This window comes from Rhincodon typus, chromosome 10 (genome assembly GCF_021869965.1).
Source record: "Rhincodon typus isolate 14 chromosome 10, sRhiTyp1.1, whole genome shotgun sequence".
Lineage (NCBI taxonomy): Eukaryota > Metazoa > Chordata > Chondrichthyes > Orectolobiformes > Rhincodontidae > Rhincodon > Rhincodon typus.
The window spans coordinates 61,163,910-61,181,470 of NC_063341.1; the positions used below are offsets into that span (position 1 = coordinate 61,163,910).

The following is a 17,561-nucleotide window of genomic DNA, read 5'->3' on the forward strand; positions in this document are numbered from 1 at the left end:
AAATCGAAGCTCTGCAGTTCTGCCTCATCCAGTCATGAATGGTGGTGAACAACTAAATAACTCACTAAGAGGAAGCTCCACAAATATCCCAGTTCTCAATAATGGATAACCTCAGTGCAAAAAAATAAGGCTGAAGCATTCGCAAAAATATTCAGTCAGAATTGCCAAGTGAATGAACTGGCACAGCCTCCTCTGGAGATCTCCAACTTCAGAGATGTAAGTCCTCAAACAATTTGATTCGCTCTACATGACTTCAAGAAATGGCTGAAGACATTAACATTGGCAGTATCCACGGACCCTGGCAAAATTCCAGCAATAGCGTGCTCCAGAACTTGCCATGCACTGAGCCAAGCTGTTCCAGTACACCTACAACAATTCAATCTGCTTGAATGCAGAAAACTGCGGAATGCGGCATATTCCGTCAGTTGTAGGACAAATCCAAACTGGCCAATTACTGCCCCAGTCTACTCTAAATTACCAGTAAAGAGCAGTGCTGACTTCACAATAACATGCTCACTGATGCTTAGTTTGAGTTCCTCCAGGGCCATTCAGCTCCTGACCTCATTACAGCTTTTGATCAAACATGGACAAAAAAAAGAGAGAGGAAGTGCAATGAGGAGACAGTGCCTCACATCAAGGCTGCATTTTGACTAAGTATGGCATTAAGGCAAAACTTGAATCAATGGGAATCGGGGGAACTCTCTACACATTGTAGCCATAACAAGCACAAAGAAAGATAGCTGTGTTTGTTGGAAGTCAGTCAGTTCAGCTTCAGGACAACTCTGCAGGAGTTCCTCAGGGTAGTGCCCTAGGCTCAATCATCTTTTAGTTGCTTCCCCAATAATATCCCTTGCAACAAAAGATCAGAAGTGGGGATGTTCGCTAATGATTGCGAAACATTCAGCACATTCATGAGATACTGAAGCAATTCATGTTCAAATGCAGCAAGACTTAGACAACAGGCTTTGGCTGAAAATTAGCACGTATTATTCATGTCATACAAATAACAGGTGAACAACCATCTCCAACAAGACAGAATCTAGCTATCATCTCCTTACATTCAATGTCTTTGCCATCACTGAATCTCCGACTATTAACATCCTGGAATTACAACTGGCCAGAAACTGGCTAAAAATCCTGCAGCGACTAATATACTTCCCAACTTGCCACCATCTATAAGACAAGACAGGAGTGTGATGGAATACTACTTGCCTAGATGAATGCAGCTCCAACAATTGTCGAGAAGATTGATACCATCCAGGACTAAGCAAGCCACTTGACTGGCACCACATCCATAAAAATTCACTCCCTCCACCTCTGTAGCAGCAGTGTACACTGCAGAATTTCACCAAGACTCCTTAGACAGCACCTCCTAATTCCACATCTATCGTAATCTAGAAGGACAAAGACAGCAGATTCATGGTACCATCGCTTGTAACTTCCTCTACAAGCCACACACCATCTTGATTTGGAAATATATTGCCATTCTTTCACTGTTTCTGGGTCAAAACCCAGAACACACTTTCTAATAACATTATATATCAAGTAGTCCGTAACCATTCAAGAAGTCTCACCACCTCTTTAATCAAGGGTAATTAGTGATAGGCAATAAATGCTGGCCCAGCCATCGAAGCCCAATCCCATTAATTAATTCAAACACAGAGGCTGAATGACTCTATGGAGAGCCTGATCTTCAGTCATGGGGAAGACCAGCATAATGTACAAAATACAAGACTGAATAATTTTCAACCATACTGTGTTAGAAGGGGTTGAGTGGATGATCTATCTCAACCTCCTCCCAAGGTGCTTACCAAGACAGATGTTTTTCACCTATTCAACTTAATTTGCATGACTTCAAAAAACAGCCCAGCACAATGGAACAACAAAGGCTATGGGTCTTGATGAGATACTGGTGGTAATACTGAAAACTTCTGCTCCACAAGGACAGCCACTTCAAGACAAGCTGTTTCAGAATTACAACACTGGCATTTACTGACAAAGTGTAAAATGCTGTGGTATGGCCCTACCATAAAAATAAAATTTAATGCAGCTAATGCAAACTCTTGCCTCATGGCTTATTCTCAAATAAGCAGTGAAGCCATTGAGGGAACCCATGTTGGGACTATGAAGTGGCACTTCCTCAGCAATTTCCTCTCCACAATGGTCAAAAACGCCCTCGACCGCATCTCTTGCGCTTCCCGCCCCTCAGCCCTCACACCCCCTCCCCACAATAACAACAAAGACAGAATTCCCCTTGTCCTCACGTATCACCCCATCAACCTCCGGATTCAACGTATCATTCTTCGCCACTTCCGCCACCTGCAATCTGACCCCACTACCAAGGATATACTTCCCACCCCACCCTTATTTGCCTTCCGGAGGGACTGCTCTCTCCATGACTCCCTCATCCGTTCCACACTCCCCACTAGCCCCACCACCCCCGGCACCTTTCACTGCAACCGCAGGAAGTGCTACACCTGCCCCTACACCTCCCCCCTCACCCCCATCCCAGGCCCCAAGAAAACCTTCCACCTTAAATAGATGTTCACCTGCACATCCGCTAATGTGGTATACTGTATCTGCTGTTCCCGATTTGGCCTCCTTTACATCGGGGATACCAAGCGGAGGCTTGGAGACCGCTTTGTAGAGCGCCTACGCTTGGTTCGTGACAAACGACAACACCTTCCAATCGCAAACCACTTCAACTGCCCGTCCCACTCCTTGGACGACATGTCCATCCTGGGCCTCCTCCAGTGCCACAACGATGCCACCCGAAGGCTGGAGGAACAGCACCTCATATTCCATCTGGAAACCCTACAGCCCAATGGTCTCAATGTGGACTTCACAAGCTTCAAAATCTTCTCACCACCGACTTCATCCCAAGACCAGCCCGTCTTTTCTCCCACCTATCCGCTCCTCGCACCTCACTGACCAACCCCCACCCCAACTTCCTACCTACTAGCCTCAACCCTGCCTCCTTGACCTATCCGTCTTCCCTCCCACCTACCCACGACCCCCTCCTCACTGACCAACCCCCATCCCAACTCCCTGCCTACACTCACTTGTACTGGCTTCATTCCTGCCTCCTTGACCTGTTCGTCTACTCTCCACCTATCTGCTCCTCTATCCACCTTCTATCATCGCCTCACCCTCTCTCTATTTATTTCATTTCACTTTCCCTCCCCCATTTCTGAAGAAGGGTCCAGACCCGAAATGTCAACTTTCCTGCTCCTCTGATGCTGCCTGGCCTGCTGTGTTCATTCATCTCTACACCTTGTTATCTCAGGCTCCAGCATCAGCAGTTCCTACTATCTCTGACTTTCTCAGCAATATCTTGCTCATTGATCAGCTCCTTCAAGATCAGATTTCATTACAGCTTTGGTTCTGAAATAGATAAAAGAGCTGAACCCCAGAAGGGAGGCATAGACGATTGCCTTCAAAGCAGCATTCAACAGCACATTGTTATAATATAAATACAAATATTATTTGAGAACTTGTACTCAAGTGTAAGAAAAGCTGATTTATTATTTTAATAGAGAAGATCTGATTTTTTTGAAAGTCACTTTGAAAATTGAGCTCAAAATCGATTTAACAAGAATTCATGTGATTTCTGCTAAATGACAAGCAAGCCATTTGAGGAGATAGTTGCCAAGGAATTTCCTGGCTTGACATTATTATCAGATAAAGCGAAAGAAAAGGGGGTCAAAAGCAGGTTTATGCAGGATTAAGGGGCACAGAACTGCAGAGGTGCTTTATTTGCAGTCTCCAAACAGTCAGGGCTGAGGAGAAGACCAGAGTGGTTTAGCATTCATTGAGATGGTGGTTGTGGAGTTGTGGAGGAAGATATCCTACAAGCCTGTTGTAGACGTGTTCAGGGAACCCATGCTAAATACAAATTAGCTAAGTTAGCAGCTTGTTGTAAAGATCTCTCTTAGAGACATTAACTGAAGAAAATAGCATTGAACAAATTGCTGTGCATTAATTCAAAGGAAACAATTACAGTTGTACTAGCTGAACAACAAGCTTTAGCATTGAGGTGGGGTGACTTTTCACTGAAGTTTGAATGTCTAAGTATTGCTGGGGGTAAAAAAGATGAATCTTTTTTAATGTTTCTAATTAGATTATTCCAATAGTTCATGCAAAGTGTAATACTAAAAAATGTTACATGTAATAAACTTCTATGCTTTTTTGTTAAAAATTCACACGAGGGTGCCAATATATGTGTTCAGTGACTGGCCTCTATGATAAACAATAATCAAAACAAAACTGATGGTCTACCAAGTCAGGTTTCACTCTAGATTCTGATTTGTCGATTATTACTATCGGCTGAAATCATAACAACATACACTGCATCAGCGAAATGATTGATAACACATCTCCAGCGGTATCTTCCATATCTGAAAATTTGATTATCTAGGAGTAGAAGAGTATCAAGCAGATAATAACACCACCATTTCGGAGATCTTCAGTCTTAGAAATATTTCCTTTTGCTTTCAACACAGCCAAGTAAAAATCTTGGAACACCAACGTTAACAGCACTCTGAAAATAGGTTCAACATATGGCTTGTTGCAGTTGAAAATCACAGCTCATTGCTGGCTTCTCAATTACAATTAGGGATCGGCAATGGATAATCAGTGCAGGCATCAATGGCCAGTATGTATAAAATGACACAAAAGAGACTTGTGGTGTTCTCAACAGACAAACTTTTGCTCGTAGACTAGCTTTGGGGCGAGAGATAAGAAATGTGCTGCAGTACTTTCTAGTCCAAAAGTCAATGGGATCAATCTAACCGCTTTTTCATCTGAAATCAGACTTATCGAAAATGGAAGTGCAGGAAAAGGTCAACCAGCTATAAAATCTAATAGTTATTTGAACATGTGCCAACTGCTCCAACTCTGTTCCTGTTCAATCCCAAACCTCAAATATTGATCAACATATTTATTAACTGAAATAAGTTTTCCAAATAAGGAAGCCAACATAATGCTCAAGCAGCTTCAGTTACTCGAATGATCAACTCCAAATTGGGTCTTAACATAGCTCAGCAAAAACGCCACGTAAGGCCCTCCAGTCAGTCAAAAGTTCCCATTATGTATGTTTCTCTATCGTGTCTTGACATTTTCCAGCAGATTTTTCAAATGTTGCCAATTTTCAGAATAACTGCAACCACTATTAAAGAAGGCCCCTCACAACATTAGCAAATTTTCAAGCTTCCGCTAGCTTATTTTCAAGCAAAAGCCTGTCTCACTATCCATGGTACAGCACTGAAAAATCATTGCTTTTAGATTCTGACTCCAGCCACTGACATGAAAAATAAAACAGGTAATCTAGATTAAGTAGCCTAGCTGGAACACTTTTAAAATTTACTATAAATTATGCAGTTATGCCTGGAAGGATATTTGGGGTCACAGAGACATGGCTGCAGGGTACTCAGGGATAGGAAAAGAATATCCAACAGTAGTTTTTGAATGGACAGACAAAAACGAGAAGTGAAGTAGAGTGGCGCTGATTAAAGAGGAAATTAGTACATTAGTGAGGAAGGACATTAGCTCCAGTGAAGTGGTATGGGTAGAGCCGAGAAACACCATGGGGCATAAAACAATAGTGGGATTGTATATATGCCCCCAGACTGGGGAATGCATTAACCTGGAAACTAGTGATACAAGCAATAAAGGTACAGCTATAATTATGGAGATTAAAGGCACCCATAGATTGGACAAATCAAATCAATAACAATGCTACAGAGGAGGAATTCCTGGAGTGTACACGAGACCATTTTCTAGCACAACAAGTTGAGGAACCAATAAGAGAACAGGCAATCCTAGGCTGGGTACTGTGTAATGAGAAAGGAATAATTGGCAGTCTAGCTATGCGAGGCCCTTTGGGGAACAGAGACCACAATATGATAGATTTTTTCATTAAGATAGAGAGTGACATAATTGATTGAGACTAAGTAAAGGAAATCATGATGCTATGAGGCTACAACAGGCTACACAATATTAAGGAATGTTACTTAAAGCAACGACAGTGAATAGACACCGGCAAACAATTAAAGAATGCACGGGGGAAATGCAACAATTGTTCAACAATTGTGCTTGTCTGGCACAAAAACAAAACAGGAAAATGACCCATCTATGGCTAACAAACAAGAAAGGGGTACACAAATTGGTCAAAAAAGAACGCAACAGACTCGAGGATTGGGAGAAGGTTCAACTTCAGCAAAGGATGACAATAGGATTAAAAAGGGGAAAAAAGAGACTACAGGAGTAAGTTTTCAGGGAACATAAATAGATTGTAAAAGCTTCTATAGGTATGTGAAGAGGAAAAATGATTAGTGAAGTCACATGTAAGTCCATCACGGTCAAAAACATAATAAGTTATAATGGGAAACAAAGAGATGGCACACAAATTAAATACATATTTTCTTCAGTCTTCACAAGAGGAGGTCACAAATAATGTCCCCCAAAATGCTTGGGAACACAGTCTAATGAAAGGGAAGAACTGATGGAAAGCAGCATTAGCTGGGAAATGGTGATGGGAAATTGTTGGGATCAAAATCAGATAAATCTTCAGAACCTGACAATCTACAACACAAAGTACTACATGAATTGGCTCTAGAAGTAGTGGAAACATTGGTGGTCATCTTTGAAAATTCTATGGAGCCCTTGTCAGTTCCTATGGTTGGAGAGTAGTTAATGTAACTGTACTATTCAAAAAAAGGAGGCAGAGAGAAAAAAGGGAATTATAGACTGGTTAGCCTGACATCAATAATGGGGAAATCGCTAGAATACATGATAAAAGACAGACAATAACAAAGCACCTGGCAAATTGACAGGATCAGATGGAGTCAGTGTGGATTTACAAAAGGAAAATCAAGCTTGACAGAAATCTTCAAAAACATTTCAGGAGAATACTGATAGAGTTGATAAAGGGACAGCCAATGAATGTGGTTTACCCGGATTTTCAGAAGTCTTTCAATAAGGTCCCACAGAAAAGATCAGCATGTAAAATTAAAGCGCATGAGACTGGGACTAGTGTACTGACATGGATAGTGAACTAGCTGGCAGACAGGGAACAGTGTAGGAATAAAACAGTTACACCCCTCCCCCATCCCCTGAATGGTAGCCAGTTACTAGTGGAGTAGGGATCGGTGTTTGGATTCTAGCTATTCACAATATGTATTAACGATTCAGGTGAAGGAACTAAATGCAACTCCAAGTTTGTACGTGACAAAGCTGAGAGAGAGGGTGAACTGTGAAAATACAGAGATGCTTCAGTGTGTTTTGAACAAGTTGAGCGAGTGGGAAATGCATGGTAGATCCAGTATAATGCAAATAAATGAGGTTATCCACTTTGGTAGCCAAAACAGGAAAACGGATTATTATCTGAATATCTGAACAGGTGATTGATTTGGAATGGGGAGGTGCAATGAGACCAATTGCTGAAAGTAAGAAGGCAGTTGCAGCAGGCGGTAAAAAAAGCAAATGGTACAGTGGTCTTCATAGTGAGAGGATTTCAGTAAAGGAGCAGAAACGTTTTGCTGCAATTACACTACACCTTGATGAGATCACACTGCAGTATTTTATGCAATTACGATCTCCTTTCCTTAGGAAAGGTGTTTTGACCATTGAGGGAGTGCAACGAAGGTTTACCAGACTGATTCCTGGAACAGTAGGACTGATGTATGAAGAGAGACTGGATTGGTCAGGTTTGTATTCACTGGAGTTTAGAAGAATGAGGGGTTACCTCAGACGCCTATAAAATTTGAACAGAACTGAACAGAGTAAACACAGGAAGGACGTGTCTGTTGACCTGGAGTCCAGAACCAGAGATCACAGTCTAAAGTTATGGGATAGGCCATTTAGGACTGAGATAAATGTCTTCATGCACACAGTGGGGAGCCTGAAAGCAGTTGAGGCCAAAGCATGGAACATTTTCAAGGATTTCAATATAGTTCTTCAGGCTAAGGGGATAAAAGGGTATGAGGAGGAAGTGGGAACAGCGAATTCGGTTGGATAATCAGTTCGGATCATTTTAAAGGTGGAACAGGCTCAAAGGGCTGAATGGCCTACTCCTATTTTTTACCTCAGATAAAATTTTTATAAAATTTTCATTAGAACAAGTCATCATTTCAACCAAACTTCAAAATTAAATGTGATAATAGTCATGCCAAAAAATTAGGCATTTCCTACTCCTAAACATCATTCATTTTTGGAGAAACATTATTGTTTACCAATTGTTAGTTTCTTTTTGTATTAGATAGTTAATACGCCAATAAACTTTATTTAGGGCGCACTGTCTGGGACCTATTGCCCAAGCCTAGTTACCCTTGAGAAAGTGTCAGGATGCCACTATGAATCGTTGCAGTCCATTTGTTGTATGTATACCCATAATTCTAGTAGGGAGGGAGTTCTAGAAATACTTGAGGAATAGTGACATATTCATCATTCTGCTGGTAAACTTCAGTAACTATAGTATTAAGCGATCCATGTCTCTTTGCACATTAATTCCCAGGAACACATGAAATGTCATAATTTTCAAGGCTTTGTACGAAGTACTGGAAAGTGAGATCAGTGTTGACAAGTGATTTCATAGAATCATGGAATCCCTACAGTGTGAAAGCAGGCCATTCATCCCATCAAGTCCATACTGACCCTCCAAGGAGCACTCCACCCAGACCTAGCTCCCCCCTCCTCCACCCTTCCCATGTATCCCTGCAATTCCCCTGGCTACTCTACGTAGCCTGCACATCCCTGGATACTCATGAACAATTCAGAATGGCCAATCCACCTAACCTGCACATTTTTTGACTGTGGGAGGAAACAGGAGCACGTGGAGGAAACCCATGCAAATGCACGACCACTGTGTATACTCCACACAGACAGTTGCTCGAGGATGGAATCGAACCTAGGTCCTTAGCACTGAGGTAGCAGCACTAACCATTGAGCCACTGTGGTGCCCTTTTTTTTGTCTGTGCAGACTCAATGAGCTGAAGGGCCTTTTCTGTAATGTTTGACTTTATACTTCTAAGTCAGGATGATGAGTGGCTTGGAGGGGTACTTGCCAAGTGGTGGTGTTTCCATGTATCCTCTTCCCTTGTCTGTCTAGATGGCAGATATAGACAGCTTGGAAGCCACTTTGCAACTTGTACTGCATGCATGCTACTGGCAAATATCTGAGGTGAAGGGATGAAGTGTTTGTGGATGTGTTGCCAATCAAGCTGGCTGCTTAGTCCTGGACATTGTAAAGCTTCTTGACTATTCTTGGAGCTGCATGCATCCAAGGAAGTATTCCATCACAGTCCTGACCTGTCCAACATTTAAAGTCAGATGTTGTGAGGAGTCAGGTGGTGAGTTATTTGCTGCAGGATACCCAACCTTTCATTTGTTCTTGTAGTCACAGCCATTATATCGCCAGCCTTGTTCAGATTCTGGCCAACAGGTGTTGATAACGAAGGATTCAGTGAAGGTGATGCTATTGAATGTAAAGGGGTGATGGCTAGATAATGACAAATCTTAAGTGAATCAAAATTCAACTTTTACCAAAACAAGAGAATTGTTGAAGAGGTTCCCCAATAATAGTTTATAGTCATAATCCCAGCTGATGGCATTACTAGGTAAGTCCAATCCCAGATAGACTTACTTTGTTTTACTTTGTGTGTACCATGGAGGTCAGTCATGAACAAATTCACAAGAACCTGCCAACAAGACAGCTTAACAGTTATGGCACAAAATGGAAAAATATCAAACTATATTACACCACACAAAAACTATTGAAATGAATAAGAAAGAAAGAAAGCAAGCAAGAAAGCAAGTTTCAACCCTTGACTTCCAATAACAACGTTATAAACACCCAAACCTCAGTGAATGATCACCCGAGATCCACGCTAAAGCTCCTTTGTTTAACTGACAAATCAATTTTATTTTCAGCAAAGTTCTGTACATTCACTCATAGCTGTTCCCTTTCACTAATACCATTCCCCGAGATCCTCAAAAAAAGCTGCTAACTTTTCTATTCCTTATGGACATGGGTTTCTTTTATCCTACTGAGCTGTCAAAGACAGGTGAGGTTGTCATCTTCCAAGACATCACTACTGCTTTCTGCTTCAGAAGTTTTCTTCCAATCAACTCAGACTTCTTCTATTGTGGCCTAACTGTTTTAGGGGTTGCTAAACTAAAAGCAACTCTGATATCATGGATATGTTCTCCCTGAACCTTTCCTGTTTTTTCAGTCCCTCTCTCTCTGGATTGTAAAACCCTTGGCAGCAAACACCTTAGTGATATCTCCGTGGGGTTGCTGATCATTTAGCTAAAATTTCACAATTTCTTGGAAACATTGACTCACTCAATGATTTTATGACCCTTTATAAAAATATCTTCAGATCTTCACAGATGTGAAGATTAAAAATCCATTTCTCAACAGGGTTAGAATCTAGAACCTTCATATTAATGACAACTTAACTGGATGTCTGAAAATAAATGAATGTTCGGTAACTGGGAAATAAAGTCTTACTTTACTGCCCGGAAGCAACATGTTACATTTATCAGTTTTCAGAGTTTCTTCAGAAAAAAGCAATAAAAATGGAATCAAATGAAAGGAGCAATTTCATTGTCTAATTTGCATGAAGACTTTTAACTGGATAAAATCTTTATAAGAGTCATAACTTTTGTAGTTTTTAAATCATGCAATTCATCACCAATTTCCTGATTTACAAGTTGACGACTACTGTACATTGATGAAAGAACATGATCAAGTTTCTCAGCAACATTATCTAAATTTCTATTCATTATTGAGCAACCACTGTTAGTTACTTGAACTTGCCTTTCCTAAGGAAGCCAACTGTAAAACTAAAATCAATACAAGACTTTTAAATGTTTTATGCAAAATAATAAAACTGCACCATACCATGACGCAAAGTATATCAACAGAAAATGTTTAATTGTATTCCTACGGCAGACATAAATTTGCAGTACTATTTGAGCAATGTATTGTCCTTAAATTAGACTGAAGATGTTTGACATAATTGTAAAAGGCAATTTTATACATTTCATTGTCAGAAGTTAATTGAGTTATTTTCCTTTATATCAATATTAACTTTACTGTGGACTTGAGTGATGGACAGCCAAGAAAATGAGTTGGGTAATCAGATCCTAAATCATTTAAAACAACTTTTTAAAATGTTATTTGAAATTTCAATTGCTTTAAAAAAATTCAAAATAGCTAAATTTCTGCATAAACATCCAGCATCCAGTAAAATTCATTTTGCTAAGTCGCCCTGTGTACTAGCCAATGGCACTCAAATACAGAAGCTTGTGGGGTTACCTGGCCATAACAAAGGCATGTTTAAGAGTCCATAAAACAATTCTAAAAGCTTGATTAACAATCGAATCTGATTACCTTTGGATGTAAAGCATTTAAAATAAAATAATAAAGGATAGAGAAGTCATAAAATTTAGATTTGGCACCAAATGTTGTGTCAGAAATCAAAAGCATATTGGGTCACAATGGAATACATTGAAAATACCTTGGATGAGCTGATCATATTATTGATTCAACCTGGCAAACTGGATTCTAACATTGGAGAATCAGCACATTTTATGGTTACTTGCTAGGTATCTTCCATTACTCATATTAAACAATGATTTACTTCCACCATTGTGTTACAATAAAATGTTAACAAAATTAAGTTAATCCATTTTCAGAATCAAGTATTGGAACCACATTCAGCACTGTGTTGTTTTTACCTTCGTAATAATTCTGTAAGTGACAAAAGTTTCAAGTGTTGTAACGTGATTTTCTGGGTCATCAACCGTGACAAAAATATCTTTGCTGTCAGGTTCATCATCCAACGTATGCTGATTAATCATAGAAGATGGAGAAGTCTGCATGGAGACACTGAACGAACTGGCATCAGTGAAACTAGCATCCTGTTGGAAGATAGATCACAACATTCCTTATTTATCTAATATGAAATGCTGTTAACATAAGATAGCATAAGGAACAGTTGCATAAAATGATACATGGAACTTAAGCATACTGCAATTTGACCTTGAAAAGGTCTCAATCTTATACATTTACCAAACAGATATAATTATTATTTTGTCATATTTCAAATACAACCCAAGAGCTTTGTGTTTTGAAGTTTTGAATTTTACATACACACACACACACACACACACACACACACACACGTGATCAAACCTCAAATACGACAACTTATTCAAAAACCAAAGGCAGATGCTGTGTATCTGAAATTAAACAGAAAGTGCTGGAGGTTCTCACCTGGCCAAGCAGCATCTGTTGACAGGAAAACTGAGTTAACGGAGTGAATTTTGACAGAAATTTGTCAGTTTCATCAAATTTCATGGAAGGTTTCTCTCAGTAAGGCCTAGCAATGTTTCTTACATATTTAACTATAAACCAATGGTGCCTTGCTCATCCTATATTCCCTGACCCAACAGGCAAAGGTACTCATCATTGCCTGAGGCTCCTGGCATCAGTGCCACATTTAAAAACCAGCTGGGCATCTGGTCAAGCGCTGCTAGCCAGGAACTGCCCTTTACTGAATATGCAGTGGGTGAACAATAAGAAACAAATGCTTCTCAAGGCACAGCTGACACGTTATTGGATATAGAATTAAACATGTTGCGCATTTATTGCTACTGAAGAACCAAGCTACATAGGTTACCCACCCTTAGTTTTGTAACGTTTTTGAATCCTACCTAAATGACTACTACTCTTTCCCTGTGTGGCCACTGTAGCCCAACATCCTCTCATTGTTCAGCAACAGGTAGAAGCAGGTGCATTTACGACATTTGGACTAGTACATGGATAGGGAAGGGTTAGAAAGATATGGACCAATAGCAGGCATACAGGACTAGTTCAGTTCAAGAAACCTGGTTGGAATGGATGAATTGGGCTGAAAGACCAGTTTCTGTGCTGTATACCTCGTTGATTTTATTACAACCAAAGGGAATATTAAACAAACAGAAGAAGCCATTCTTGGGAGCATAAGAACTGCTCGCCTTTCAGCCAATATCAAATGTACAGTCAAATAATCACTGCATCCACCTCACATCTGTTGGAACCAGCTGTAATTAAGTCTTGTCTGGCCTATTGCACTCCACTCAGAGAGATGATAACAGTCCTATGCCCTTTTTTGCCTATGAAATCTCGAATTGTGGCTAGCAAGTCCCATTTCTAAGGTAGCTGGGATTGCTTGTGTTTCACAGAAATGACTATCAATCAGCAGTGACCAATTATATGGTCAAGATTGCTGGAGACCAGGAATTGTGCCCCACACAGTTGGATGCTGCATGCATTTCACATGAAGGGTGGAATGATTTTAGAAGGCGTCAACCTGTATTGTAAAAGTGCTCAATTAATGCAATTGCCTTAAGTGCATACCATGTCATTCACAAGTGGAACCCACACGCTCAGACAGAAAAAAATACTTATGCCGCCCACTCCTGGTGGGTTCACTGCCATTTTATATTTCCAGTGTGCATTTACAAGTTACATGAATATGAGAAGCAATACAGGTCACACTTGACACAATGAGTTGAAGGCTCAGCCTGTTAATCAAGGACTATTCTCTCCCCACGTTCTTTTCTCCTGGCACTCCCTTCTTGGACTATATGACTAAATTAATCCCTCTATGTCCGCTTCCAGAAGTAAAGAGTTATTGCTTTACAAAAAGGGGAAGAAAAGCCCTTTGCGATCCAGAGGCATCTCCAATGAACAAAGACAAAGATACACTTTTTATGTATTTGCTGTTAGCCTGCTTTTGGTTTGTAACAGTCAATCATATTATTAATTGAATACATACACATTCAATTAGGTTAATTATGTGACTGCATGATCAATTTTAGATCCTCCCATGAACTCATGATGTTTACAACAACCCCCTTATCACATAGCCTTCGGCCTTCACAATACAACTTATTCAGTGACATTCTAGACTTTAGGCTGCTGCAATAATCTCTGCTAATAGGAAGGGGCCCTTCTCTAGCTGCCTTAGACTGAACATCCACAGAATTGCAGTTAAATCTCTTAATGCCTGTATACTTTATATATCATAAAACATGCAGCTATAATTATAACCCAGGGTTCTTAACAGCCACTTTCTTTCTAACGCATGCTAAATATTAAACTTTGGACTAGCCTGAAAGGGGGCTTATATCAAGATTTCTCAAGGATGTTCTGTATCAAACTGTCTCTATACAAACAGTTGCATTTGTTTCTATTTCAACAGAATCCATTGTATGAATTGCACAAAGCTGTGTTACTGTAATTTGTTACCTTGGGTGCACTCTATGAAGGCCACAATTTCTCTAGCTTATAACATCGAACAGCAAACTATTGAAACTGCAGTTTCAATTAAAAATCTTGTTCAGCCGTTTTATGTCAACCGAGAATCACTTTCAGCCATTTTATGTTACTTCACCCATGGGCTCCCTAACACCCTGTTCAGCCAATCAGTACTTAGCTTCCAAACATTCCCACATACCATTGAATTAGAACTTCATCTCAGTATTGCAAAGCGCTTCAGCCCTACAGATTAGCCATGCCATCATGCTACATTATCCCTGTGCCAAGGCAAAAATTGTGGTGACCAATAATCCCTCCCTCCTGCACTAACCCACATCCTCAGATGCACTATTCTCTTCCCCCACCCCTGAAATGTTGAGTTCCCACCCTCAATTTTTGCTCCCTCTGCACCCCAGCATGCTGTCTCCAGTCCCCACAATTGAGTTCCCCATGCAGATGTGAGATTAACATTGCAAGACACCACACAGCAAAAACGTCCAACCCCTTGACTAATTACTAGCTACAACGATAAGTTGTCTTGCTTGGTGTCTGCGCTAAAGGCAAGGCAAGACTGAAGTACTGTGGGATTTTAAGCTCTGCCTTAGAGGCAAGGGACAAAAAGGCAAGGCAATGACAATATACTGTGAGTATCCAAGTATGTGAAGTGACTGAGCGCTAAGACAACAAGCAAGGAGCCATGAGATGCACACTGGTCCAATCCCAGCAGAGAGGAGACGGCCTGGTAGTATTATTGCTGGACTGTTAATCCAGTGACCCGCAATGCTCTGGGCACTCAGGTTCAAATCCTGCCACAGCAGACAATGGGATTTGAATTCAATAAAAATTTGGATTTAAAGGAATCCATCGCTGTCAGGAAAAACCCATCTGGTTCAAGAATTTCCTTTAAGGAAGGAAACTGCCATCCTTACATGCAATTCCAGACCCACAGCAATATGGTTGACTCTTAACTGCCCCTCTGGGTAACGAGGGATGGGCAATAAATGAATCCTGTAAATGAATAAATAAACTTTAATTGTGAGCCCGTTCGTGTGTGTAAAATGTGCTGGAAGCATCATTTCAATGAAAAGGTGCCTGCGTGCTTTGAAATACAGCAGAACTGTATTTTAGGTGTATCAGAGACATACCACGATGATGCAATGTCAATTGAGAAACAGAAAACAGGGGAAATTGTTGGTTTTCAGACCAAAGGCATATAGTGGCACTCCTCAAGGATCAATACAAAGATCATTGCACTTCATGATGTATATTAATGCTGACACTTGGGTGCACGGAGCACAATTTCAAAATTTGCAGATGATGCAAAGTTGAAAGCATTGAGAGCTGTGAGGGGGAAGCGTGACCAACTTCAAGATGACAGGCAGGCTTGTGGAAGGGCATATGGCAGATGACATTTAATTCGGAAAATTATGAAGTCGTACTTTGGTTGGAACAACATTATAAGGAGGCAATATAAACTAAGGGCACAAATCTGAAGAGGAAGAAGAAGATAAAATCCTAGGAATAATTACACACAAGTCATGGCAGGTAGAGAAAGTGGTTTAAATGAAATATGGGCTCCGAGCCTTTATGAAAAAAGGGAAGGCGCAATACAAAAGCATGAATGATGAACCTTTATAAAACACTGGCTTGTCTCAACTGGAATATTGTGTCAAATTCTGATCATTACATTAGAAAGAATGCGAATAGTTTAGAGAGGAAGCAGAAAAGATTTCAGCAAAGTTCCATAGATGAGGACCTTCAGCTACATGGATACATAGGAGAAGCTGCTCTACTTCGAGAAAAGAAAGTTAAACTAAGATTTGTTCAGCCTGCTCAAATTACTAAGGGTCTAGACAAATTAGACAGGAGAGAAACACTCTGTTTGCAGAGGGGTTACAATAAAAAAAACAAAACACAGGATCCAAAACTTAAGCTGACTGGCAAAATAACCAAAGGCATCATAAAAATCATTTTTATGATGAGACAGGTTTGGATCTGGAAAGCACTAACCGAGGATGATGGTGGAGGTAAGATCAATTGCAGTTTTCAAAAGGGAACTGAGTAAGCAACTAAAGATAAAAGGCAAACCTCGTGCTTGCTACAGTGTGGAACTCACTGTGCTTCTTTGAGTGAGCCAGAGCAGATTCAATTGGCACAATATTCTCCTCATGCGTTGTAGTAATTTGTAAATTCTATTCTATAAATTCTGGTGCTACGTATTCTTGCTTTAAAAAGCAATTGATCCTACTGGTGGCTGTGGAGTCAGAAGAGCCTTCATGACACAACAGGGTTTCTATGGTAACACAGTGTGGAGCTGCAGGAACACAGCAGGTCAGGCAGCATCAGAGAAGCAGGAAAGCTGACATTTCGGGTCGGGACCCTTCTATGGTCTCTTTCTGTACAACTAAGTTCGAAAGACAATCTGTGCCCCTGTCTCCCTGTCTATTGTTGTTCTCCTTACAGCAAAGCAATCTCATTTTTTCATGTGCTTACAACAGCATTTGTCCCTTTCTCATTTCTCCTTTTCACAATATAACACAGATGAAGTTCAACAGATTATTTTAGTACTGTTTGCAAAGAACTAATGCCGATGTAACATGCTGGAAATGACCGGGAAAATAAGGGTCATCAAGGGAAGAAAACCCACTGGATACTGATGTTTCATGCTTGTACATTGCCACAAGAAAAGGTTTTAAAAAGGAGGAGTCTGTCCAATGAACTCCAAAAGAGTACATTTATTTACATTTTATTATTGTTGTTTGTCAGGATTCTTGCTTTCCTGAAGATATAGCGTACTTTGCTCCTGCCTATTTTAAACCTGTACATTTATCAGCAACATTTCTTAAGATTTCAATGGGTTTTAACCATTTAATGCAGCTTACAATTCTTGACTTCAGATGCACAGAAAACCTATGTTACTAACTCAAAAACACAATTCAAACTAAATAAATTACAAGGTGTAGAGCTGGATGAACACAGCAGGCCAAGCAGCATCAGAGGAGCAGGAAGGCTGACGTTTTGGGCCTAGGCCCTTCTTCAGAAATGGGGGAGGGGAAGGGGGTTCTGAAATAAATAGGGAGAGAGGGGGAGGCGGATAGAAGATGGATAGAGGAGAAGATAGGTGGAGAGGAGACAGACAGGTCAAAGAGGCAGGGATGGAGCCAGTAGAGGTGAGTGTAGGTGGGGAGTTAGGGAGGGGATAGGTCAGTCCAGGGAGGACGGACAGGTCAAGGGGGCGGGATGAGGTTAGTAG

General features: G+C 40.6%; 1 protein-coding gene across 1 annotated transcript in view; it reads right to left on the reverse strand.

Moving 5' to 3' along the window:
• The window catches only part of snx7 (sorting nexin 7), a gene marked incomplete at its 5' end in the record, with an annotated part of 42,900 nt that extends 30,969 nt beyond the window's left edge, over nucleotides 1–11,931 (reverse strand). The window contains one exon of the mRNA XM_020521543.2: nucleotides 11,743–11,931. Within this exon, the coding sequence (XP_020377132.2) occupies nucleotides 11,743–11,931 (189 nt within the window). The remainder of the gene's footprint in view (nucleotides 1–11,742) is intronic.
• Nucleotides 11,932–17,561: the final 5,630 nt, after the last annotated feature.